The sequence below is a fragment of the Hippopotamus amphibius genome, chromosome 2, assembly GCF_030028045.1.
Source record: "Hippopotamus amphibius kiboko isolate mHipAmp2 chromosome 2, mHipAmp2.hap2, whole genome shotgun sequence".
Classification (NCBI taxonomy): Eukaryota; Metazoa; Chordata; class Mammalia; order Artiodactyla; family Hippopotamidae; genus Hippopotamus; species Hippopotamus amphibius.
This window is the reverse complement of record NC_080187.1, coordinates 194,589,989-194,615,220: the sequence shown is the minus strand read 5'-3', so window position 1 is coordinate 194,615,220 and position 25,232 is coordinate 194,589,989. Positions and strand designations below refer to the sequence as shown.

The window sequence follows — 25,232 nt, the reverse complement described above, 5'->3', positions numbered from 1 at the left end:
TTCTTGCCCTTCCCAAGCGAAGCAGGCTGGAGGGTGTTGTCGGTGGAGGCAGGCGCAGCGAGCTCTTTGTGGACACGGCCAAGGGCAAACTCCTGTGTTTTTAGTTTGTTTTTTGGTTTGGGGGGGGTTTTGTTTGTTTTTGTTTGTTTTGTTTTTGTAATCGTCTTCCTTTCTCCATCACTGTTGTCCCTTCTCAGTTTTGCTTTTGCAAGGAACCAGACTGTATTTAAAAGCTCACTTTTCCAGTCTAAGAGTGGAGAGCCAGATGGGGGAAGGGAAGCACAGCTTACCAAATCCAAACATTTAGTTCCTTTAAGGCTGTTTAAGAAGCTTTTGGATGGATGGTATGTGCTTAGCATAAAAGGGCAGTAGCAATCTTAAATAAACTTACATTGACCACGGCCATAATTCAGAACCAGCTCTGTGGTTTTTCTGAGTGAACAATTAAATAGCCAGGTTACATGACTCTTAGCGGGATCAGCTTCCCTTTACTCTGTGGGATGGTTGGTCCTCAGGAGGACTGGGCTCAGGCCAGGCTTGAGGAAGTGGCTTTATCTGCTTCCTTTTCAGCCCTGAGGGTGGCAGCTCCCCTTTGCTGCCCCATGGCACGCTCAGGCACACCTATGCATTGTGCTCCTGCCATTTTGGTACTACCCCCTCTACATTCTCTTTGGAAAAGAAAAATGGGGTCCTGCTGGGTCCTTTACCACCTGATTCCTTTCTTTGCAAATCACTTGATAGAAGTAGGTGACCTGACTCTCAAATGTGCTGTGCTTTTGTAGGGGCCTCCTTTAAATTGGAGGCAGGCTAAGCCCCTATATCATGTAGAAATGTATTCAGCTACAATTAGCTATAAATCCCCAAATGTAGTTAAGCATATTGGGAGTTACTTTGCTTAACAAGAGCAAGGGTAGGCGATTGCCGCCTTTGGTTCAGCTGCCCAGTGTGCGATGAGGAACCTAAGCTTCTTTTTTCTCCACTACCTCAGAGCCCTGGCACTGCCCCATGATTATAACCGCCACAGCGCCAAACATCACCTCCATATCCAGGGATGGAAGAAGGGGGAATGTGGGCACCAGCTTCTCCTTCTCTTTCTTTTCAGGAAGGCAAAAGTTTTTTCAGAAACCTCCTTTCTCCCCAACAGATTTCATTTTGCACTTCATTGGCCAGAACTAGGTCACATGGCTACAGCAAGTAAGGCTGAGAAAGGGAGACTTGAGCTGGGCACGCTGCCTCCCCCAAACAAAGTTGGGTTCTGTTATCAAAGAAGTAGGGAATGGATAAGGGGTCTGCCTCATTTCCCTTTGCAAATTTGTACACTCTGCACGATAGTGCCAATGCTGCAAGCGTGGGGTTAGTGCCTCTGCGGTAGGTTGTCTGATGTCTCCTTTTTACAGATGAGCAAACTGAGGCACAGAGAGGTGAAAGGACTTGCTGAAAGATCCCAGCTAGTACGTAGTGGACCCAGGATTCCAGCCCAGCCAGTCAGAGCTCCAGCCCAGCCTCACGTCAGCTTTTTTGCCACATGCCTTAGTGCTCAATGCAGAGGGAGTCCTCCAGAAACGCTCTCACTCAACAGTACGCGCTGCCCACTGAGATATTTTTCAGCCTTTTCTGTGAATTTGGTAAATTGCCTAAGGCAGAGAGATGGTCAAGATGCAGCTTTTCAACAGGTAACCTGTGTCCTGCCAAGAATGCAGTGCTCTCAGAGGTCAGGACCAAATTTTGGACCCACAGTGGAAGGATTTATCCCCACCTGAATATGTCAGAATTTTTGAGTAGAAAAGACCAGAAGCCATGTGGTCAGGGTTGCCTTTATTCCCTCTGCAGCTTCCAGACCACTTCTCTTCCACTCGCGTGTAAAACCCTTGCTCCTTTGAGGCTCTTACCATTCAACTGACCTCCCTCTGCCCCCTCTTCGTGCTGCTGTCTCCTGAACACCCCAGCCAGGCTCCCTCCTTTCTTGAGGACTTTGGCACATGGCTCAAGCCTTCCTTTTGACCATAAGCCCTGTCCTGTCCCTGATGTCTTTGGGGTCCACAGGGTGACCCTCATAAGACACTGGCCCCTCACTGCATCACAGACCCCTGGCATGTTGTAAGCACTCAGCACTGCTCTTCTTCCTGTGACCACAGTCTCTCCCACAGAGATCTCCATGATCTCGGATCACTGAGCTCTTCTCTCTTCCAGTCTCTCAGCCTCTTCCTGAGCATGTGCATTTTTGCATTTTGGTGATGTTATATCATAGGCAGTGCTAAAGCCCCTACCCTGGTCAGGGAAAGGTCTTTAGGCCATAGCCAAGGTGACCAAGTCATCGTGGTACACCTGGGACTCTCAGTTTTAAAATGGAAAGGCTTGCCTTCTGGGAAGCCCTTCAGTTCTGGGCGAACCAGGACAGTTGGTGAGCCTTCTGTTAGCTCTCACTTACCCAAATTCTTGCCTTAAAAAGTCAACACAACAAAACTACTGAGCATAAACTTGGAGGGAAGGGAACTTAACCGGACTCCAGGCTCTCACTTCTTCAGCTCCCATCCCTTTGACCAGTATCCATTCTGTTGGGCGCTCATCCCCAAGTCAGACCCTGGGCCAGCATTAACTACAAGTGGCTTCAATGGGTGGCCTAAGGGGAAGCCAGCCTACATCACACTCCGCAGCCCCAGGCCCCGAGCACCTGCCCTGCCTTTCCCCTCACTCCTGCGGCGTTTCCTCCTCCTCCCCACGTTTCCCCTCATTGCCTTCTGCTTCCCTTCCCCGTTGGTAGATGTTCCCTCCCTTGATTCTCAGGCATTTTAGAACCATGAGGCGACGGCTTGTATTAGTTTCCTATTGCTCTTTTACAAATCTCCATAAACATAGTGGCTTAAAACAACATAAATTTATCCTCTTACGGTTCTGGAGAGGAGAAATCTAAAATGGGTCAGAAGGGCTGCATTGCTCCTGAGGCCTTGTGGGAGAGTCCATTCCTCGCCTTTTCCAGCTTCTAGAGGTTGCCTGCATGCCTTGGCTTGCGGCCGCACATCACTCCAACCTTGCTTCTGCCATCACATCTCTTTTTTTGACTTTGATCCCCAGCCTCCCTCTTTTAAAAACCCTTGTAATTAATTACCTTGGGCCAGCTGTATAATTCAGAATACTCTTCCCATGTCACCTAACTTCACATCTTCAAAGCCCCTTTTGCCACGGAAGGTAACATATTCACAGGTTCTGGGAATTCGGATGTGGACATCTTTGGGGTGGGGGCGGGAGGGAACCTATCACACAGCTCTTAAAGCTAGAGGGGCCACCTGCTTCAGCCTCAGTCTTCAGGCACAAAACGTCTTCTTCCCTTCCCAACAACCCTCTCCCCTTTCCTTGTGGGTGAAGGAGCAGCTGAGAGTTTAGCGTTTCCCAAAGGTTATGCAGCTACTCTAAGGACTAATGGGGAGTGGTCACCAGGCTCCTGGTAGCTGTCCTTCTCACCATGTTAGGCCATCTCTCAGAAAGCTGAGATTCACATTAAAAAGGAAAAAAAATAAAAAACAAAAAAAACCAAAAAACCCCACTAAATCTGTGTGTATATATGAAAAGTTGTCAATATTAACTAAAAATAAAGTGCCCAACAGTGTATATAACATGATCTTATTAGCTTAAACAAGAGATGCTTGTATATGCATTAAATTTATGGCAGGATACATGGGAAATGTTACCTCTAGAGAGGGGAGCAGGGGGGATGTAGAGGTACGTTTTACTTTATACCCATCTGTGTATTTACTGCTTTTATAATAAAAAATGAATACTGGAATGGGAGTCAAGATCAAGAGAAAAAGGAGAGGGTTCAACTTTAAAGAGTTCTTAACTTGAAATTAAAGTGACGAATGATCTGAAAGACAGGCTGAAAGCAGACAGCAGGAGGGAGGCTGTGTTCATTTCAGCCAACGTGTGTGACTGCTCCGTGGGCCTGTGTGGGGGCTTCCTGCAGGTTCCCAGCTCCTTTCGGGAAGATTCTATTATTGTCTAGGAACAGAGCAACTCCGAAAGATTTATGTAATGTCTCTAGGTACAAATCCAGATGAAAGGGGAAACCACAGGATTTATCATCTGATGCTATTCACTTTTCTCTCTGTTCTAAATGTAACTTTGTGAAAGGTTTTATTCTCAAAGGCTTTGTGGCTGGAGTCTTGGACTAATTCCTGATTTTATGGTGTAAGGAGAAATTTAGGAAAACCATATTTTTGGATTAGTCTGAAGCAAATATATTGATCCACTTTTTCCATGTTCCGAGGAAATATGCCACGTGTACTGAGGCTTATAAAAGTGAGTTTTCCAGCAGAGGAATCTGCTTCCGGCTGCTCTTCCGTGTGTGGCCTGTGACGTCAGAAGGAGCAGAAAGCAAACTTGCCTTTCACTTCCTCACGCCTTCCTCTTGCTAGAATACTATCGTGATAAACTAATGCCAGTGTAGCAGACTCAGAAATACAGGAAACAAGTCATGCATAACCCCACCACCCAGAGGTAGCCACTTTTAATATTTTGATGTATTTTACAGCTTATAGTTTCGTGTTTGTATACGTATTTATAAGCATACTTGGGGTTGTGCTAGGTATAGTTTGAGCGTGGTTTGTGTTTTTTGTTTACTTGAGTCTAGTTTTTTTCCAAATTTTTATTTTATATCGGAGTATAGTTGATTTACAATGTGTTAGTTTCAGGTGTACAGCAAAGTGATTTAGTTATACATATACATAAATATATTCTTTTTCAGATTATTTTCCCATATAGGTTATTACAGAGTACTGAGTAGAATTCTCTGTGCTATTCAAGTAGGTCCTTGTTGGTTATCTGAGTTTAGTTTCATTTTAACCCAATGGATTGAATAGCTCCTCAGGTCATTTTATAGTTCTTTTTAATGTCAGTATTTAAAAATTATGACTTGGAATCACATTGTATTCCATCATAAGGGCTGTACCATAACTTAACCCTTCTAAGTTTTAATTCAGGAATTCAGGGTAGGATTTTTTTGCCTGTAGGCAGTGTATGATTTTATGGTAATTCAAAAATCTCTGACAGGCATAAGTGAGGTAATGTGATTGTATTGGGTTGGCCAAAAAGTTCGTTCAGGTTCTTCCATAAGATGTTATGAAAAACCCAAGAGAACTTTTTTGGTCAACCCATAAATGTTTTCCTTCCATCCAGGTGTTTGAGGGTTTTATATACATCCCACCTGATTCTACCTTGCAGTAGAATCAGACAGAATACATTTTTAAAAATTAGCTTTGGATAATTTCTCCTTCTTGAGTCCTTTGATCTTCTACGAAATAGTGGCCATCACAAGACTGTCGGTGCAAAATTTGGAAAGTTATTCAAGATAATTTTTAAAATAGTTCTGTTTCATATTTAGGCCCTCTCACTTGTCTTTGAACTTGTGTTCTGTATTTACACTCAGTTTCACAGGGTTCATCATCAGGGAGATTTTAGAGCATCTGCCTGCTGGGGTCATTTTCTCACGACCTTATGGAGCAGCAGGAGTGGCGCTGTGGCCTGTTTTCACGTTGTGAATTTACATGGCTTGAGTTCTTGTGTGTTGCCCTGCACGTTCTACATTTTACTTTAGGTTCCCGTGTGCACTGATTGTAAAATAAATAGCAAAACTATTCCCTGAACGTTGAGAGGAAGCCCCATCTTGATGAAAAGTTCGTCTTTGCCTGAAGCCAGAACTATAGATCATTTCCAAGGCCCCGTAGATAAACTCTTCACCCTTGTTTTACAAAGGAGGGCACAGGCTCAGAGGACACATTTGTTTACCACTAATTTATAAGTCGTGCCCTCCCCTTAGGCCTCATTTTCCTGTCTGAGAAGTGACAGGGCTGGCATCCCATGTTGGCCTGCACACTTGCCATTTGGACCTTGGGGTCCCCTGGGCATGAGGCGTGCTGAGCAGAAGCGCCTCCGAGCCCAGCTGCTCCCTCGACCACTCACCAGCCTGGCTTTGCTCTGTCTAGTTTCTAGACTGGGCTTCTAGTTAGACTTTATCCATGAGAGAAAGTAGAAGAGGGCAGAGGGAGGGAGACTTGTGCAACTCACATAAAACCACTTTGAAAAGTGGTTTGAAAACCACTGCTGCACATGACTGCCTGACCCCAGGCCCCAGGCAGGGAATGTGCAGCCCTGCACCCCTGCCCAGGGATGGTGCTGGGCGTTGCTTGTTGAGTCGCTAAGGACTCTCTGGCTGTAACTTTGCACCCCACTCCCAGCCAGGTGAAGGCGGGTTTGTTGACTCCTGATCTCAATGACCCATTGCTGTGGCTGCATCGGGAAGTGGGAGGGATCCAAGGTTGGGGTGTCTCCTGGACCAGGAAGCCTTTGTCGCTGCCTCACATAGTCCTTGATTTTCTAAAGAATCACAGCCACCTGCCCAGAGTTCACCCCACAATGGGAGGTATCTGTCTCTTCTTAGGGGCCCAAGTGTGTATGTGTGTGTATAAGGTCTTTAGCCTCTCTGAGCTTGTTTCCTTTTTGGTAGAAATGGAGACAAAGCCTGTGACCTCAGGCCATGTGTAAAGCTCTCAGCCCAGTGCCTGTCACCCGGGAAACATGCAGTAAATGGTGGGTAGTGGCAGTGTGCGTTGAAAGCCTTTAAAAATGTGCATTTCCTTTGACTCAGCAGTGCCACAAATTGGAATTTATCAAAGGAGGTAATGCAATACAAGGGTATCACAGCATCCCTGGAGCAAAGTATGGAATTTTTAGATAATGATACATTCATAAGTGGAATGTTCTGCAGTCATTAAAAATGACAGGTAATTACATTTGACATTTCATGGCCCTTCCATTTCAGAAGCCCTCTTTCCTCCAGGTCATGTTGTTCCCAGTGTTTTGGACCTCAGCCTCTAATACCCACCTGTACATCTTTGATTCCTGGCCAGCCACATATCGTTAAAGCACTTTAATTTGCTTTCCCATTTAAACCACAACACCCCATGAATTAGGTCATGTCTTCCATTTTACCAAATAACAAACAAAAGTAAATGGTGAGAAACTAATTTCCTGCCTCCCCCTTCCCTACCCCAATTCCTAGGCATCCTTCAAAACCGGGTTCCTCCAATGGCCGCACCTGCAGCAAAGTCAGCCCCGTTGCCCTCAGCTCCCCAACACCTCTGTAGCTACCTTCACACTGCACTGCAGTGGTTACCTGTGTGTCCCCTGCAGACTGTGAACCCAGTAAGAGCAGGGATTGTCTTCTTCTTTTATGTACCCAAGCATTTGGTACATAGGAGAGGTTCTGGAAGCATCATTCAAGCCGTAGACAGTTACTGGCCTAAACTTCCAGCTCTGTCCCTCCTCTTGAGTTCCACCACCAACTGTACCTGCACATCATTCACTAGGAAGAGCACTTACCATCTTAATTCTCAACCAGCTCCTTTTTTTTTAAATTTTATTGGCGTATAGTTGATTTACAATGTGGTGTTAGTCTCAGGTGCTCAGCACAGTGATTCAGTTATACATATACATAGATTCATTCTTTTTCAGATTCTTTCCTTGTGTAGGATATCACAGAATATTTTTAAGGATTATTTTTATATTTTAATTTCTATGTTGCATTAAAAGGACTGACGATTGACTTGCATAGATTGGAAGTCTTGACTCCTAATGAGTCTCACATTCGTCTTTGGACTCTTGCTCCAGTGGGTTATGTGGAGTTAAGTTTTAAGGCTTTGATGCAGGAATAACCTTGTTTCCCACCTGAAGACTCCTTGTGACTATGGAGTCACGGGTGAAGATGGTCCATTGGTGGGGTACAAGACAGCTGAGCAGTGGGAGATGCAAAGAGTGGAGAGGCTCGTCAGAGAGATGAAGAAGGTGGCTTTTGCCTCTGACCCCGTGAATCAGTCAGGTGGTGGTGGAGAAGGTGGAGAGGAGATGCTGAAAAGGAAGCAGTACTTGGAAAGCACAAAGTAGTATCGGAGAATATTGAGCAGAGTTCCCTGTTCCATACAGTAGGTCCTTGTTGGTCGTATACAAGTATCTTATATATAGTAGTGTGTGTGTGTGTGTGTGTGTGTGTGTGTGTTAATCCCAGACTCCTGATTTATCCCTACCCCCTGCATTTCCCCTTTCGTAACCATAAGTTTGTTTTCAATATCTGTAAGTCTGTTTCTGTTTTGTAAGTAGGTTCGTTTGTATCATTTTTTAAAATTAGATTCCACGTATGTGTGATATCATATGATATGTATCTTTGTCTGACTTATATCACTTAGTATGATAATCTCTAGGTCCATCCATGTTGCTGCAAATGGCATTATTTCAGTCTTTTTTATAGCCGAGTAGTATTCCATTGTATATATGTACCACATCTTCTTTATCCGTTCCCCTGTTGATGGACATTTAGGTTGTTTCCATGTCTTGGCTATTGTAAGTAGTGCTGCAGTGAACATTGCGGTGCATGTATTCTTTTGAATTACGGTTTTCTCCTCAACCAGCTCCTTTCTGAATTGTCCGTTTGGGTTTGGGGCATCCCTGTGTTCTCAACCATAGACTCTAGAATCCTCCCCTTCTCAGCCCCACTCCCCCTCTCCTCTCCAAAAAGCTGCCTTTCTGAACCTTCTCAGAGCTGCCCCACCTTCACCTTAAGTGAGTATAAGTCACCTGGGGAGCTTGTGGAAATGCCACGTCCTGGCTCCACCCCGTGGATTCAGACTCCTTGGATCAGGAAACAGGTGTGACTCCCAGTGCCAGTGCTAGCAAGTTTGCACTGATAAATTTAGGATTTGGTTGGCAGCTGAAGCAGAGATGATGGATTAGGGGTAGGGAAAGGTACAGAAAAGGGAAGGGGCTGAAAAATTAGATTAGCCCACCAAAAACCTGCTTCTTAGGATTGCTGCATTTGACTGAGATTTAATAATCACTGAGCATTTCCTTTATCCTTTCAATAAATATTTACTGGGTACCCACTGTGTGCCAAGCTGGAGAGTAATAGCTGACACTCATCGAGTGTTCCCTTTGTGCCAAGCTGGGATAGTTGTCCCAACGACCCCATGAGGGAAGCGGGGCAGCAGGAAGGTGAGCTAAGGCTCTCGGATGCACAGCTGGTGTGCGGCTGCGTGGGGCTGTGATCCGGAGCCCCGGCTCCTGACCCGCTCTGCTCCAGTGACTGCTCCAAGGACACGCAACAAGACAGCACCCCATCCTCCTGCCACTTACCTTCCAGTGGCATTTCTTTGTTTTTCTTATAAATTTATTTAATCTATTTATTGGCTGCATTGGGTCTTTGTTGCTGCACACGGGCTTTCTCTAGTTGCTGAGAGCAGGGACTACTTTTCATTGTGGTGTGCAGGCTCCTCATTGTAGTGGCTTCTCTTGTTGTGGAGCACGGTCCCTAGGTGCGTGGGCTTCAATAGTTGTGGCACATGGGCTCAATAGTTGTGGCGCACAGGCTCTAGAGCACAGGCTCAATAGTTGTTGGCACATGGGCTTAGTTGCTCCATAGCATGTGGAATCTTCCCAGAGCAGGGCTTGAACCCGTGTCCCCTGCATTGGCAGGCGGATTCTTAACCACTGCGCCACCAGGGAAGTCCAAGTGGCATTTCTTAACAGGTTATCATTATGTTCTAGTGAGTTCTTATTATAGAAACCAGTTAGTTGTGTATGTCATTTCTTTTTTTAAAAAAGAAAAATTTAAATCCCAAAGGGATAGTTCATCAGAAGGCAAAGGAGAAACCACATCTGCCCTGAACCAAGCTCCCACAAATGATCTACAGAGCACATTCAGTTTGTTTCCAGTTTTTTGGCTTTTGTTTTTACTTTCCGGTATTTAAATTTTTTAAAAAACTCTTTAATTCAGCGGATGTGAGATTTGGCAGATAGAAGCAGGATAGAGTAGGTTGGGAGTGAATCTATATATAGGAAGAGAAAATGCAGTGAGAAAAAATAATTAATAGGTGGGATGTGTTCAAATTCATGCTTTGTAAAGAGGCCCTATTTTGGTTGGTGAGTCACTTTTTGTCGTTGTTGTTAAGAGTGACATTAAATGGCTGTGATTGTCCTAATGCTGAACTGGAGGAAGCAGTACTAATATTGATACGAAGTTTCAAAGTAAAATACTAACTGGAATATGCTCACAGCTCTGAGCTGGTATAGGCTGGTGTAAAAGATCTGTAAGGAACTAGAAAAATTCAGTCTGTTTTTAAATTGCATTCAGTATGTTTTTGTGAAGAATGTTTCCACGAAAGACTAATGTGCTGTTTGTGGCAATAAAGAATGCAGTGTTTTAGGAGAAGCGATAGAGTAGTAATTGCACATTCACATAGCACTTTATAGATTAGCAAGTACTTTTTACAGCTTGGGTTTTCACGGCGGCTTTTAACCTGTTCACTCTTTTTTATTTCACCACAAAGAAATGGGGCCACTAAAAGAAACCAAGACCTCTTGGGCGAGTGGCTGCTTCCAGGGCTAGGGCGGGGAGGGAACATGAGCCCGCAGGAAGATGTGCTCCGAGGATGACGGGGACGTGTTGGCAGGTCTCAGGAGCCTGCCTGATGGGGCTCCCACTGAGCAAATCAGGGATGAGTTGAGCATCAAAATAAATAATAGTAAAGGATTATAACCTCTTGAATAAAGTGAGAATCCGTGCGTCCCTGCTAATGTAAATGAATGAATAAATACTTTGGGGAAGAGGGAAAGAAAGCCAACTAAAAAAATACAGAAGGAATGATGGAATTAGCATCGACGTCACCACCTAGCAACCATCATGATAATCGGTTCAGGCAGGAATCATTAACAGATGTTAAAAGTAGGGCATTCGAGTTTGAGGAGGAATGTGACGTTTCTGTACTCTCAGAGTACATTGCCACAGAGTGCTTTTTCATAACAAAAGGCAAAATGGTGACTGTACAGTGGAGAAGCCTGACATATGCCACCCTGACCACATGATCAAAGTAAACACTGCTGGTGGTGGGACTGGCCGGCAGCAGGTGCCTCCTGACGGGACCAGTGTGTGGGACGGGACCTCCGTGCTAGTCTGTGGTGTTCCTGCCAAAACATGCGTTGTCCAAAGCGAACCTTGAGGAAGCATCAGACAAGCCCAAGGTGGGGAACAAAATAACTGGAGACCAAAGAAAATGACCAGTGAGTGCAAATGCGACACGTGATCTTGGGTTTTCTTTTGTTATAAAGATATTGTTGGAACAATGGAGAGGGTCTCAATAAGGTCTATAGATTAGACGTGATATTGTTTCAGTGTCAGTTCTCTGACCTTGATAATTATACTGTGGTTATGTGAGAGAGTTCCTTGTTTTTAGGAAATACAGACTGAAGTATGTAGAGAGCAGGAAGGAAAGAGGGGAGGGAAGAAGGAAGGATTTCCTGAGAAGGGCCGCTCTTGTCACAAGGGTTAAAGCACAGAGTCAGCCCCTCAGCCCAGGCTTCAAGCGAGAGGGGTGGGCATTTCTGCAGTGGGCGCCCTGCAGAAATTTCAGCAGCTCCCTGGGAAGGACGGGGCCGGTGCCTTGTCGCGCTCCACCCCTGATGCTCTATCTGTGCCGAGACACCACACCTTTCCTGGGGCTGTCCCCTGGCCTAGAGTGCCCCCTTTCCTCCCTCCACCTGCCTGAGCAAGGCCCAGCTGAGAGGTTTAGAGGACGGAGAAGGAGAAGTGGGGTTAGGAGCCCAGGCACAGCCTCTGACCTGAAAGGGAGTGGCACTGCGCAGGCAGGGAGGACCCATGTGACCCCCACCTCAGTTTCCTCACCTGCACGATGGCTGGATGGACCCGATGGTGTCTGGGGCCCTTTTTGCCTCTTTGAGTGACCTTGTCCCCCTCTGAAACTCATCAGTGACAGCCTCTCTAAAAGCCCCTCGAAAGCTCTCCCCTGGCCTCAGGAAGGAGGCTGTGGTCCCAGCCTCCGAGAGGTTGATTTTTGGACACCTTCCTCTTGTACGGACCTTCTGCAGATCGTGTGTTCAGGCCTGTAGAATGTCGCGTTGATCTCTGCTGCCCTGTAAGTTTTCAGTAAATCTGCGGGGTGCTGTTTGGGGGGTCAGTCAGTGCGTTCTTTCCTGCAGCACGTGGATGGGGCACTTACCGTGTCCCAGGCCCGTGCCGGGCACGGGGGGACCAGTGAGGACACACAGGGCCTGCCGTCGAGCAGAAGCCTGCACATCCTGGCACCTGATGGGACAGTATCTGTAAATTCACCTGTCCTTGTGACTGGAAAGTAGTAGGTGAAAGAATCAGAAGCCCCCCTTCGCTCCCAGTTAGTTGTATGAACTCGTGTGAGCCGGGTGACCTCTGAGCCGCGGTCTCTCCCCATTCCATGGGAATCGCGCGCTCACTCCACTGCCTACCCGCCCACCTCACAGAGCTGTGGCCCTACAGTGGGAGAATTCTCTGTAGAGCTTGGTAAATAGGAGGCAGTCCTGTCCTAAATCCCTCAACGTGCATACATGGAAGTGCTTTGAAAAACAGGGTCACTTTTATTGAAGTATAGTTGATATACGATATTATATGTTACACACGTAGGGTCTTAAACACAGAGCGAATGGCAGCGTGTCTCTGCCTTCTCCTGAGCTTGCAAGGGAGGGCATTGCGAGGGCAGTCGGGTGGAGCACAGGAGAGGGAAACGCCGACGGCTTCCCTGTGCCAGTTTGGGGCTCAGACCTGGTCCTTGGTCACGGGATTGAATGTGCCATGTCCTTGCAGTGCACCAGGTGGCCGAGCGCGTGGAGGCCCTGGGGCAGTTTGTCATGAAGACCAGAAGGACCCTCAAAGGCCACGGGAACAAGGTTCTGTGCATGGACTGGTGCAAGGATAAGCGGAGGATCGTGAGCTCCTCGCAGGTATGTCGCACCTGTCGGGTGATGGTGGGCGTGTTTCTGATTGTAAAGCTGAAGGGAAAGAGGCCTCCTTTTCAAAAGACCCTCTCTGAACGTTATGACTCTGCCTGTTTGCCAAAGGACACGAGGTACCTTGGTAAGAATTCTCTGGCATACTAGAGAACTTCACTAACTTGGGTAGATTTGGAATTGGTAGTAACTGAAATGTTATAAACTCTCTTTGACAAACCAAAATGTTTTCTTCCTGAGCATATTTTAAGGTCTTATTTGTGAGTGAAACCATTTTTAAATTAGGGTGTTTTTTTTTTTTCCCCCAGATTGAAGTCATAAGTGGTTGAAGTGCCAGTGTGGCTTAGTTTTTATGCCTTAAAGAACAAATTTAGGGGCTTCCTAGGTGGCAGGGTGGTTAAGAATCTGCCTGCCAATGCAGGGGGCGTAGGTTCGATCCCTGCTCCAGGAAGATCCCACATGCCACGGAGCAACTAAGCCCGTGGGCCAAAAAAAGAACAAATTTAAACTATGTATTTTGTGAAGTATAATTTTTTCACTTTATATAGTTGACGTGATTTATTTTGCATCTTATATATTAGTGATTAAACTGCTACGTAACAAATTACCCGCAAGTTTAGCAGCTTAAACAGTGAATATTTAGTATCTTACATGGTTTCTGAGAGTGAGGAATCTGAGCTGCTTAGCAGGGTGGTTCTGGCTCAGGGTGTCTCACAAGATTGCAGTCGAGATGTTGGTCGGGGATGCAGTCATCTGACACCTCAGCTAAGGCAGAAGTTCACTTCCAAAATGGCTCATTCACGTGGCTCTCGGCTGGAGGCCTTAGTTCCTCACTGTGTGGACCTTTCCCTCAGGCTGCTCACGACGTGGTAGCTGGTCTCTGCCAGAGCAAGAGAGGGAGACAGAGGCAGAAGCCATGCTGTCTTTGATGATTGGGCCTCAGAAGTGACATTCCCTCCCTTCTGCTGTATTCCACTGGTCACACAGACCAACCCTGATATGATGAGAGAGGGGCCTGGACAAGGACATGTCTATCAGGAGGCTGGCTACCACTGCTTAGTGCTTTTTGTCTATTTTGATGTTACATGCGTTGAACATAAAACCATAAACTGAAGTCATATATTTTTATGACCAGTTTAGCCCCCGACCCCTGCCTTTGCCTTTAGTCCAGCTTTTTCAAAGGGAAATTTGGTTTTTTATTTGTAATCCTTTTAAGTATCAAAACTGTACATGTTCTAAATAATCCATGTGCTCTAAGATCTACGTCAGTACTGTTGTTTGATAGGACAGGTGTTATTAATCTCCTGTATTATCTACAAATCTAGTATATAACACATTGCACTTTTTTATGTTCATAAAAAATTTAATGTATTAGTTATATATTTTGCTGGAAAAGAGAACAAAGAAAAGGTTTTTATTCCTACCACCCTGTTACAATCATTATTTTAGAGCGTTTCTTTCTAGACTTTTTTCCAAGTGCTCCTTTTTACGAAGTGGTTGCTGAGATGTACATGTTGCTGCCTAGCTTTTTAGACTGTTTTATCCTTAAAAGGATGCCATATGTTGGGTTTTCTGTCACTCGTGTACCACTCTTACTAGAGAGGGGAGGAGGGATGCTTCCACACTGCTGACTCGCGCCATCCGTCCACCTCTACTGCAGAGGGGGTCAGAGAGGTGGGTGGGGGAAGGGGGGAAGGTGGGAAACAGCAGAAGGGTCTGGAACAGACTTTGCGTGACTCAGAGCAGCCTTTCTCCCTTAAAAGGCAGGAGATGAATCTGCCTGACTGTGTGGGTTGGGGTTTGGGGTGGAGGCAGTCTCTCCAGGTACGTAGGCGCCTGGTATATACGTCTGTGCTCACGGAGGGACCACATTTCGTCGTGAGACGGATTTTGGCGTCTTGGTTTGCCTTTCTCTCTCCAGAGCGCACAGTGGGTAGATGGTGGGGCCAGGCAGGCAGGCTGTGCGGTGGCGGGGGCTTCTGACGGGAACGCTGGCTTGGGTGATGCGCTGAGTCTGCGCCCCCCGCCCCCAGCAAGCGGAGGCTCCAGGGCCGGCCCCGCCCCCCAGCCCTCTTCCCTGCTCTGTTATCTAACTCACCCACACATCACATTCGGTCGTTTAGTCAGAGAAATTAGACGAGAAGAATAAATGTGCTTAGGAGTCTTAAGAGCCCCCAGACTGCCGACTTTGACCTTGATCATGGCCTCTCAGCCCCACGCAGTGTGAATGTGAAATCTTCCGTCAGATCAAGGGAAGCAAGCGGTTGTGTCACGTCAGTTCATCCGACCTTGCTGGTGCCCCGCAATGGCATCCACCTCACTCACCAGATTTGGCTCCAAATGGCTTGAGTGATTAAAAAAATAAAGCCTGCCGTGGAGGCTGCAGATTCTCCATCCCTGAGGATGGGGCGGGGGCAGGGACCCGCGTGCTGAAGGGAGTCGGCTCAGCCATCCTCCTCCTCTGCCGGCCGGCGCCGGGGGGCCCAGGCAACCCTCACACCACATTCTGGGCAGGTGACCGCGTTGTAGGGACCGGGGCTCATGTGGATTTACCTCTGGTGGGTTTGTGTTGCAGATAGATGACATCGCAGCCCCGCCCCACACCCGCTATTGGGACTGCAGCCGTGGCTGCAGTGGAAGCGGCCACGTTGTCTGTGGCCTCCCCAGCCCACAGCGCACCCTCAACAGGGAGGGCTCTTTGTTTCCTGAACGGCTGCCCACGGGGTCGCCACTGTCATGCGTCCCATGTTGTTTGCAGGGTAGGTGGGGGGTGGGGCTGCGATGCACGTGAGCGCCTGGAGACGTCGGACTGATCTCAGGCCCCCCCAGTCCCCCTCCGCAGCTTCACACGGAGAGGGGGGCCAAGCATGGGGTGGGGCTCTTACGCCGTCCTGCAGAGGATGTGGACTCAAAGGCAGATGGGAGAAAGGACAGGCTGGTGGGGGGGCGGAGGGGGAGGAGGAAGAGACCATTGGTTACCATCAGGCACCTGCAGGTGATTTCAGGTTTACCTTATCCCTGTGTAACGTACCGTCACTTGGGGTATGGTGGTGATGACAGTTTACCAACAATTTGTGATTGGTTTATACATGACATGAAAGAAGTGTCTGAGCACTGCTTTCTGTTGTTGTACCTATGCAAGGGATGCCAGGTTGAGAACCGAGCCTTGCGTCGGGCTGGAGGGCGCCGTCCCCACCTACTCCCACTTCTTCAAGGATGGGTTGGAGGGTCTGGGTTGTCCAGAGACTTGCTCTGGCGTCCACTTGGTGCTGCCCAGCTGGACATGGCTTTCCACGAGGTTCTCAGCAGTTACCTGTTAGGGCTTGTTGACAGTTCTTGAACCGTTTACTCGTTTTGTTTGTTTGTTTTTCTTGCAGTTTGGTTGATATACAGTATTAGATAAGTTACAGGTGTACAACACAGTGATTCACAATTTTTAAAGGTTATGTACTCCATTTGTAGTTGCTATAAAATACTGGCTATATTCCCTGTGTTGTACAATATGTCCTTGTAGCTTATTTTATAGGTAACAATTTGTACCTCTTAATCCCCCACCCCTGGAATGCCCCTCCCCACTTCCCTCTCCCAGTGGTGACCACTAGTTTGTTCACCTTTTTTCCCTGCAGGATGGGAAGGTGATCGTGTGGGATTCCTTCACTACCAACAAGGTAAGGCATTGTTCCCGGCGGACTGAGGCACTTCAGAACCCCAGCCCTGTCCTTATCCGCTCCAGGCACCCCGCTAGTGGTCCCCCTGCCCTTCAGGAGCCTATTTGGGGGTGCACACCCCATGCAAGCCCACCGTGTGCAGACAGCTCAGCAGCCCACTGGAGCGTTCATTCCTCTCTTGAGCCTCACCCCTCGCCCAGAGAAGAACATGCAGGGCTAACATAGAGGGTGCCTGCACGGAAGCGGGAAGGGGCATGGCCCACAAACCTGTCACATTCACACATGCTGCTGCTGCATGTATGATTTTTCTTCTGACTGATGATAAGAGGTACCACATCCCCAGTTCCCTCTCCCTTCTCTGTCTTCGACTAGTCTCCACAGCACGTGGACTTGAGCAAAGGATGGGTGGGGAGCTGAGACTTCAGTGGGGTTAAACTGCTCTTCATGGGGATGCTGTGGGGCCTGAGCCCTTTGCAAGTCTGGCATAGGCATATCACTCCAAATGAAACCTAAGTTTAGACTTTAAACTAAATAGAAAGTCTGGAATGTAGGTGCACTTGCAAGCCTGCATCACATTGGCACTTACAGTAACAAGTACTGTATACTAAATACGGGCTGCAGTGTTTACTTAGAAAGGAAGGCTTCCTTTTCACTGTATAGAAAAGGAAACCTGTATCCGTCTCAAATTGAACCGTGTCCTTATTCCGCATTATTGAACGTGTTTGGTAAACGTCATAATAGGCAGTGGTGACACAACCCGATCAAGGGGGCACAGAACCATCTTGTAGAGCAGAGTCCAGAATGGTCAGGTCCCTGGGGAGAAATCAAGATGACAGTGTAGCAGTTTGCAAAGGGCAGTCCTCAGCATCTTCAGGGGTGGGGCTGAGGGGTTGCTTCTGCTTGCGCCTCAGGAGGGCATAGAGCACGTGCTGCCTGACGGCTGGGGAGCCGTGGGGTTGCCACTGTAGCCCCTGGCAGGGAGCATGGTCCCTCCTTGTCAGCAGAGGGACTGGGATGCCCTGTGCTGAGAGTGGCCACCTCAGCTCGTTCATGACGGTACCTTATTCATGGTGTCTGAAGGGCTGCTAGGCTGTGAGTGGCAACAGAACTTTGACAGGCAGTATCAGGGCCCATGTCTCCCCGCAAAAACACAGAGCATCACAACAGGAAAGAAGACCAGCCCTTGAATGTGCTTTAGAAACCCTCTAGTCACATCCCCTCCCTTCCCAGATGCAGGAGGAGACTGGGGGGGGACAGTGGCCGGCCTGTCTGAGGCTGCACGTTTCGCTGGTGTTGCAGCCGGGCCCAGGGCCCGTGGCGTCCATGGAGATAAGGCCACAGACTCAGAAGTTTTTGAGTTGTGCCTTTGTTGTTTGCTTCTCTGCGTGCAGGAGAATATAGTGACTCAGACCCCGGCCAGAAGCCGAGGACTTACACCTCCTCTGGATGCTTCCATTTGACGGGTTCCCTTTTTTCCCAGAGCACACTCTCCCGTCTCCCTCCCCACCCCTGCCCCATTCCTACCTGCCCAGGAAGGGTTTAGGACCCACAGAGGATAGAGGCTCTTGTGTACTCACTGACAGGTAAACAAACTTATACAGGTAAAAAGTCATCCAAGAATATGTTTTTACAATAGAGGGAATCTGAGTAACTAAGGTGAAGTACATATGTATCTGAAATGAAATTCAGACAGATCTTTCAAAGAAAATGAGCCCCCCCCCCGCAAAAGAAAAGAAAGCAAATGAGCCCCAGTATTCATTCAGAACAGCAGGGGGAGTGTAACAGTAAGAAGTAAGACATTAAGGATATTTTTTTGCTAGTTGAGGTTCTTCACTTTCAGACTGTATGGCATAAAGTCTGGTTGATTGTGGGGGATCTGAGTCTCCTCATTAGTCTCAAGCCCACACCACTGACCTTTGAAACTAGAATGTCATTTAGTGGGCGCTGCGGTGATTTTACACGGTAAAAACTGACGTTTGTGTCGAGGCGCCCTCTTCATCCTGTGCGTGGTGTGTGCTGTGTTGCAGGAGCACGCGGTCACCATGCCCTGCACGTGGGTGATGGCGTGTGCGTACGCCCCGTCGGGATGTGCCATCGCGTGTGGGTAAGTAGGGGCGACGGCAGCGTTTCACGGGTTCTGTTGGCCGTGCGATACTGTTCTATGGGCAAGAAGACGCAAACAAGCAAGAACTTGTAATTTTTGTTGTTTACTTACGCAGTGTGTAATCCTCCCTGAACTTTATCAAGGAAAAAACTACGAAATGTCTTTCATAATTATTTTCATGACAGACTGACATTAGTGTAAGTTTCAAACCCATCCCCTCCACTCTCAAATGCTCTTAGCAGGGACTATAAATCGGTGCAAGCACTTTGGAAAGCATGGTGGAATGTGTGCCAGAAACCTTGACGAATTTATAGCCTTTGACCTAGTGATTCCACATATAAGAACTTGTTTGAAGGAATGATCCAAAATATAGAAAAAAAAACATATGAACAATAACATTTATTGTGTTGTTATTTAAAATAAAACAAAAAAAGGCAAACAATGTGTCCATCAAAGGAAATTGTTAAGTAAATTGTGGTACATGAACTGAATGGAATATTACACAGCCATTAGAAAGGAAAATTCTTAATTACAGTAAGTGAAAAGAGTATGAAGATTAGCAGGAAGATTGTGCCTTAATCTCTTCTCCTGGAGCTTGGTTTAACAGAGTTTGCATTGGGGACCACAACCAGTATAATTCCCTGTCCCTGTGTTTAACACTTCTGCGACCGTTCAAAAGATTTCTATGGTAGGATCCCAGCCATGTTTAGAGAAGAGGCGTCAGCATAAAGGCTGTGATGAACTATACCAAAAATGCAATGGTGGTTCCTTCTGGATGATGAGACTACGGGTGTGTGTCTCTTTGTCGTAATTTTGTCTGTTTTCGGTTTTTAAAAATAAGCATATATTATTTTTATAATCGAGTAAAGAGTTTTATTTCAAATATGAAAACCGTGGGCCTCCAAGCAAACACTTTGGGGTCTTCTCCAGCCAGAGTCACACCAGCCATCATCCCGCTTGTCCCCTCCCTTTGGATGTCTGTTTTGGGGGCAACTTCCCACTCTCTCCACTTGCTGAGACCCTGTGTGCCTTTGCAGACCCTGCTTACATATGTGTTTCATATTTTCCAATTTTTTAAATAACTCAAAAGTAGATTGTGTCTTTATTTTATAACGGGATGGAAATATTTATATAAAATTTATCCCCATCTACTTCCTAAAAGGATATGAGGTGACCACAATAAAAGATAGAGTATAGATTCCGAAAGTTGCTTTTTGAGGTAGTGTGCGGGTGCGTGTGGTCTTTGTGAGCTTCCGCCATGGCGTACCGGGGCCAGGGCCAGAAGGTGCAGGAGGTGATGGTGCAACCCATCAATCTCATCTTCAGGTACTTGCAAAATAGATCTCAGATTCAGGTGTGGCTTTATGAGCAAGTGAATATGGGGATAGAGGGCTGTAACACTGGTTTTGATGAGTATGTGAACCTCATATTAGATGACGCAGAAGAGATGCATTCTAAAACGAAGTCAAGAAGACAGCTGGGTCAGATCGTGCTAAAAGGAGATAACATTACTCTGCTCCAGTGTCTCCAGCTAGAAGTGAGAAATTGTTGAGAAGGCAATACAGTTTGTTTTTGTGTCCTTTGTTAGAAGTGTAGTTCTAAAACATTTATTCATATTGTTTTGCCCACCCTTATGTTATTACCAGATGACAGTAAATGCTGTGGGATTGTTTTTATTAAAAAAAAAGAAGATATAGGTATAGCAAGACTGTAAAAATAACAGTAATGACCACTTACTGAGCCTCTACCATGTGTCAAGGGCCATTCTGACCTTTGATCTTCACAACAGCCCCTTGTAATAGGTGGGTGGGATCCACTCCGTTTTATGGTTAAGGACACTGAGGCTCAGAGAGGCTAAAACAACATAACCAAGATCACAAAATGAGTTGGGTACTAAAGCAGAGATTCTGTATCAAATGCATCACACTGCAAAACTCTTCTGCTTCTCATAGCAATACAAAGAATCCTGAGTGTGAGTATCCCAACAGAGCTACAGAAATTACCGTGAAGTTTCAGAATAGGAAGGTATGTTTCACCTTGAGGGTCAGGGAAGCCCATAGTCTAAAGCATTCTGGTTCATTGTCACAGCCAAGTGCAAATCATTCTCCCTCACGTCATCTATAAACAAGCTTGCCAAAGCTAGTTACTAGTAACAGACTACCCAAGTCTACATCTGCACCTCCAAGCAGTTGGAAAGGCAAAGGGCCTTCTAGCTTCCCCAGGGCCTCAGAAGGGAGTGCTCCTCCTAAGTGTCATTCCCCACTAAAGGGAAGCAGGGCGTCTTGGAGTCAGACTGATTGTAGGTCTAGGGCAGGAAAACAATAAAATGAGCCTAGGATGTTTTCTTGGTCCAGAAAACAAGGCAATGTTCAGGTCATATCAATGGAGTCTTATCAAATGGAAACAGGAGCTGCTTGAAGGGGCCCCCACTGTGCAAATTGGGATAATTTTAGCATCACATGGAATAATGATAGAATGGATGATAACACAGTTGAAGAGAAAAAAGGATCCATGGGTGTGCAGTGATACTGGGGGGTGAGGAGGGATTTATCCTTACAGAAAAATATCAGCTAATAAATGCAGGAGGAATTATCAAATTAGAAGATCACCACTTTATCCCCATCAAATAATATTTTATTCAAACAAGGATAACCATGCTAAAGCCATTGTATGATGGTGGTTGGGAACAGGATATTCACGTGACCTAAAGGTGTCACACCACAGGTTACTATTACAGGCATACCCTTGGAAATATTTCGGGTTTGGTTCCAGACCACTGCAATAGAGCAAATATCACAGTAAAATGAGTCACACGAATTTTTTGGTTTCCCAGTGTGTATAGAAGTTGTGTTTCCACTGTACTGTAGTCTGTTACATTTACAATAGCATTATGTCTAGAAAAACAACAAACATACCTTCATTTTAAAATATGTTATTGCTAAATAATGCTAACCGTCAACCAAGCCTTCAAGTCATAATCTTTTTGCTGATGGAGGGTCTTGCCTCAGGGTTGACGGCTGCTGACTCAACAGGATGGTGGACGTTGCTGAGGGCTGGGGCACCTGTGGGTATTTCTGAAAGTAAGACAGCAATGAAGTTTGTTGTATCGGTTGACTATTCCTTTCACAAACATTTTCTCTGTCATGTGAGGTGCTGTTTGAGAGCATTTTAGCCACAGTAGAATGTCTTTCAAAATTGGAGTCCATCTTCTCAAAAACTGCCACTGTGTTATCAGCTAAGCCTGTTAATGTGCCAGGTTCTTTGCTGCCATTTTAACCACCTTCACAGCATCTTCACCAGGAGTAGATTCCATCTTAGGAAACCACTTTGTTTGCTCACCTGTTAGAAGCAACTCTTCATCTGGTAGTTTTCTTATAATTATAGATTGCAGCAATTTAGTCACATCTTCAGGCTCCACTTCCAATGCTAGTTCTCTTGGTATTTTCACCACATCTGCAGTTACTTCCTCCACTGAAGTCTTGAACCACTCACAGTCATCCATGAGGTCTGGAATCAACTTCTTCCAAACTCCTGTTAATGTTGATATTTTGACCTCTTCCCATGAGTCACAAATGTTCTTAATGGCGTCTGGAATGGGGAATCCTTTCTAAAGGTTTTTAATTTACTCTGCCCAGATCCATCAGAGGAATTCTGTCTATGGCAGCTATAGCCTTCCTAAAGAATGACTTGAAAGTCAAAATTTCTCTTTGATCCAGGAGCTGCAGATTGAATGTTGTGCTAATAGACATAAAAACAATACGAATCTTATGATACATCTCCATCAGAGCTCTTGGGTGACCAGGTGCATTGTCCATGAGCAGTAATATTTGGAAAGGAATCTTTCTTTTCTGAGCAGTGGTTCTCAACAGTGGGCTTAAAATATTCAGTAAACCATGTTGTAAACAGATATGCTCTCATCCGGGCCTTATTGTTCCATTTATAAAGTGCAGGCAGAGTAGATTTAGCATAATTCTTAAGGGTCCTAGGATTTGGGGAATGGTAAATGAGGATTTGGTTTAACTTCAAGTCATCAACTGCATTGGCGCCTAACAAGAGAGTTAGCCTGTCTTTCGAAGCTTTAAAGCCAGGCATTGACTTGTCCTCTCTAGCTATGAAAGTCCTAGATAACATTTTCTTCCAATATAAGGCTGTTGTGTCTACATTAAAAATCTGTTGTTTAGTGCAGCCACCTTCATTAGTTATCTTAGCTAGATCTTCAGGATGACTTGCTGCAGCTTCTACATCAGCTTTTGCTGCTTCACCTTGCACTGATATGTTATGGAGATGGCTGTTTTCTTAAACCTCATGAACCAGCCTCTGCTGGCTTCAGTCTTTTCTCCTGCAGCTTCCTCATCTCTTTCAGCCTCCCTAGAATTGAAGAGTTGGGGCCTTGCTCTGGATTAGGCTTTGGCTTAAGGGAATGTTGTGTCTGGTCTGATCTTCTATCCAGACCACTGCAGCTTTCTTCGTATCAGCAATGAGGCTTTTCTGCTTTCTTATCATTCATGTGTTCCCTGGAGTAGCACTTTTAACTTCCTTCAAAAACTTTTCCTTTACACTCACAACTTGGCTGTTTTGCACAAGAGACCTTGCTTTTGGCCTATCTCAGCTTTTGACTGCTTTCTTCGCTAAGCTTAATCATTTCTAGCTGTTGATTTAAAGTGAGAGACATGCAACTCTTCCTTTCGCTTGAACACTTGGAGGCGATTGTAGGGTTATTAATTGGCCTGATTTCAATATTGTTGTGTATCAGGGAATAGGGAGACCTGGGGAGAGGGGGAGAGATGGAGGAACAGCGAGGCAGTGGAGCAGTCAGAACATACAACATCTATCAACAAAGTTCACCATGTTACATGGGCATGGTTTGTGGCACCCCAGAACCATTACAATAGTAACATCAAAGATCACTGATCACAAATCACTATAACAAATATAACAATAATGAAAAAAGGAAATGCTGTGAGAATAGCCAAAATGTGACCAAGAGACACAAAGTGAGCGAATGCTGTTAGAAAAATGTCACCAATAGACTTACTTGATGCAGGGTTTCCATAAACCTTCAATTTGTAAAAAAATGCAATAAAGCGAAGCACAATAGAACAAGATATGTCTATAATTAGAAACAAATCACCTCTACCATAGGTAGATTGGGTGGTCCCCACTTTGACCAAGTTATCAAAGTTGGCATCACCAATCTTGGGACAAGAGGCATTGCAAGCCTCCTAAAGTAAAGCAGGAAGAAAGAAATACAAAATATCACCTTTATATATCACATTTATGGTATTGCTAAAAATGTTATATTTGAATATAACTGTTAAGAAACAACATGACAAATCTAGAGTATGTGACATTCTGTAAGTCAGATGACCTAAGATCTCTCATCATGAGCAACCAAAAAATGTCTCTTCTCCATTAAACAATCTTAAAAAGATATAAAAACAGAATACAATTTGTGGACCTAATTGGGCCCTAGATCCTGGAGACACTTAGGGAAGATTGAATATGGATAGCTTACTACATGGTGTTAAAGAATTTTTGTTTTCTCAGATAATGAGTTAGTGATTATAGAAGAACATTCTTACTTTTAGGAGCTGTAAATTTGCAAATTCGAGTATTTAGATGTAATATGTCATGTCTGCAACTTGCATTCCAATGGTTCAGAATTTGTTCCCACAAATATGGCAAAATGTGAAGCTAGTGAACCTATGTGAAGGGAGCTGGGTGTTCATTGCACTACTTTTCTTTCAGTTTTCCTGTACATTTGAAAACCTTCCAAGTCCAAGTCCAGGGAAAGGTTACAACGTATGATACTGCCAAAGGAAAACATTTTGAAAAGTTTGTGTGAATAAGAAAGTATACAGGTTCTGTCGCCCTGTGTTAACATTTGACACTTCTGTCTTTCCACGCCAGTGGTTTGGATAATAAGTGTTCTGTGTATCCTCTGACATTTGACAAGAATGAAAACATGGCTGCCAAAAAGAAGTCTGTTGCTATGCACACCAACTACCTGTCGGCCTGCAGCTTCACCAACTCTGACATGCAGGTAAATAAGGGGCCTGTGTGCTGCTGGGCCTGCTGGGGAGCAGGGTAAGTCGTGGAGAACTAGAGGAGTTGCAGGCGAAGGTGGGTGCGTGCACTCCAGCTGCTGGCTCTGAGAGGTGTCTCATTGGTTATATTATTATTAATAACGTCAGAAATGGGGAAAGTCAGGGCTGTTGATTGTCGGTAGCGTTGAGAGAACTGCATGCGACGTTGACCATCCTCCTCTGATTGACCTGGAGGGGGTGGGAGTGAGTCAGGAAAGATTCTGGGGTGGTGGAGGTTCCTCTCTGGATCTGAGAGGTGGCTCCAAGGTGCTTCCGTGCATCAGACTTCACTGGATGCCAGCTTTCAGAGTTGTGTACTTGACACACCTCATGGTATTCAGTACCCACTTTACACTTCCATTTTAACAAATGCAAAAAGAAAAGGCTTTGGGTAGTAAATCTGTGCCCTGCTTTGAATAAGCCACAAAGTGGAGACCGTACAACTTCAACACTTAGGTTACGTTTTGTTTCACAGGTCCTAAAGCATCCTGTAGTGTCTTTGTCACATCTCTCCAGCAAATCTTCATAGATGCCACCGCCCACACTGCCAAATACCAGTGG

General features: G+C 45.8%; 2 protein-coding genes across 2 annotated transcripts in view; both read left to right on the top strand.

The window, feature by feature from the left end:
- The window catches only part of GNB5 (G protein subunit beta 5), a 40,809-nt gene that overhangs the window by 687 nt on the left and 14,890 nt on the right, over positions 1–25,232 (top strand). Inside the window, exons 2-5 of the mRNA XM_057724543.1 lie at positions 12,671–12,807; positions 16,440–16,481; positions 18,509–18,585; positions 24,496–24,628. Coding sequence (XP_057580526.1) covers positions 12,671–12,807; positions 16,440–16,481; positions 18,509–18,585; positions 24,496–24,628 — 389 coding nt within the window. The remainder of the gene's footprint in view (positions 1–12,670; positions 12,808–16,439; positions 16,482–18,508; positions 18,586–24,495; positions 24,629–25,232) is intronic.
- On the top strand, positions 19,844–20,137 carry LOC130846685 (small nuclear ribonucleoprotein E-like). Its single transcript, XM_057725067.1, has one exon. It carries the CDS (start codon positions 19,844–19,846, stop codon positions 20,135–20,137), a length of 294 nt encoding a protein of 97 aa, XP_057581050.1.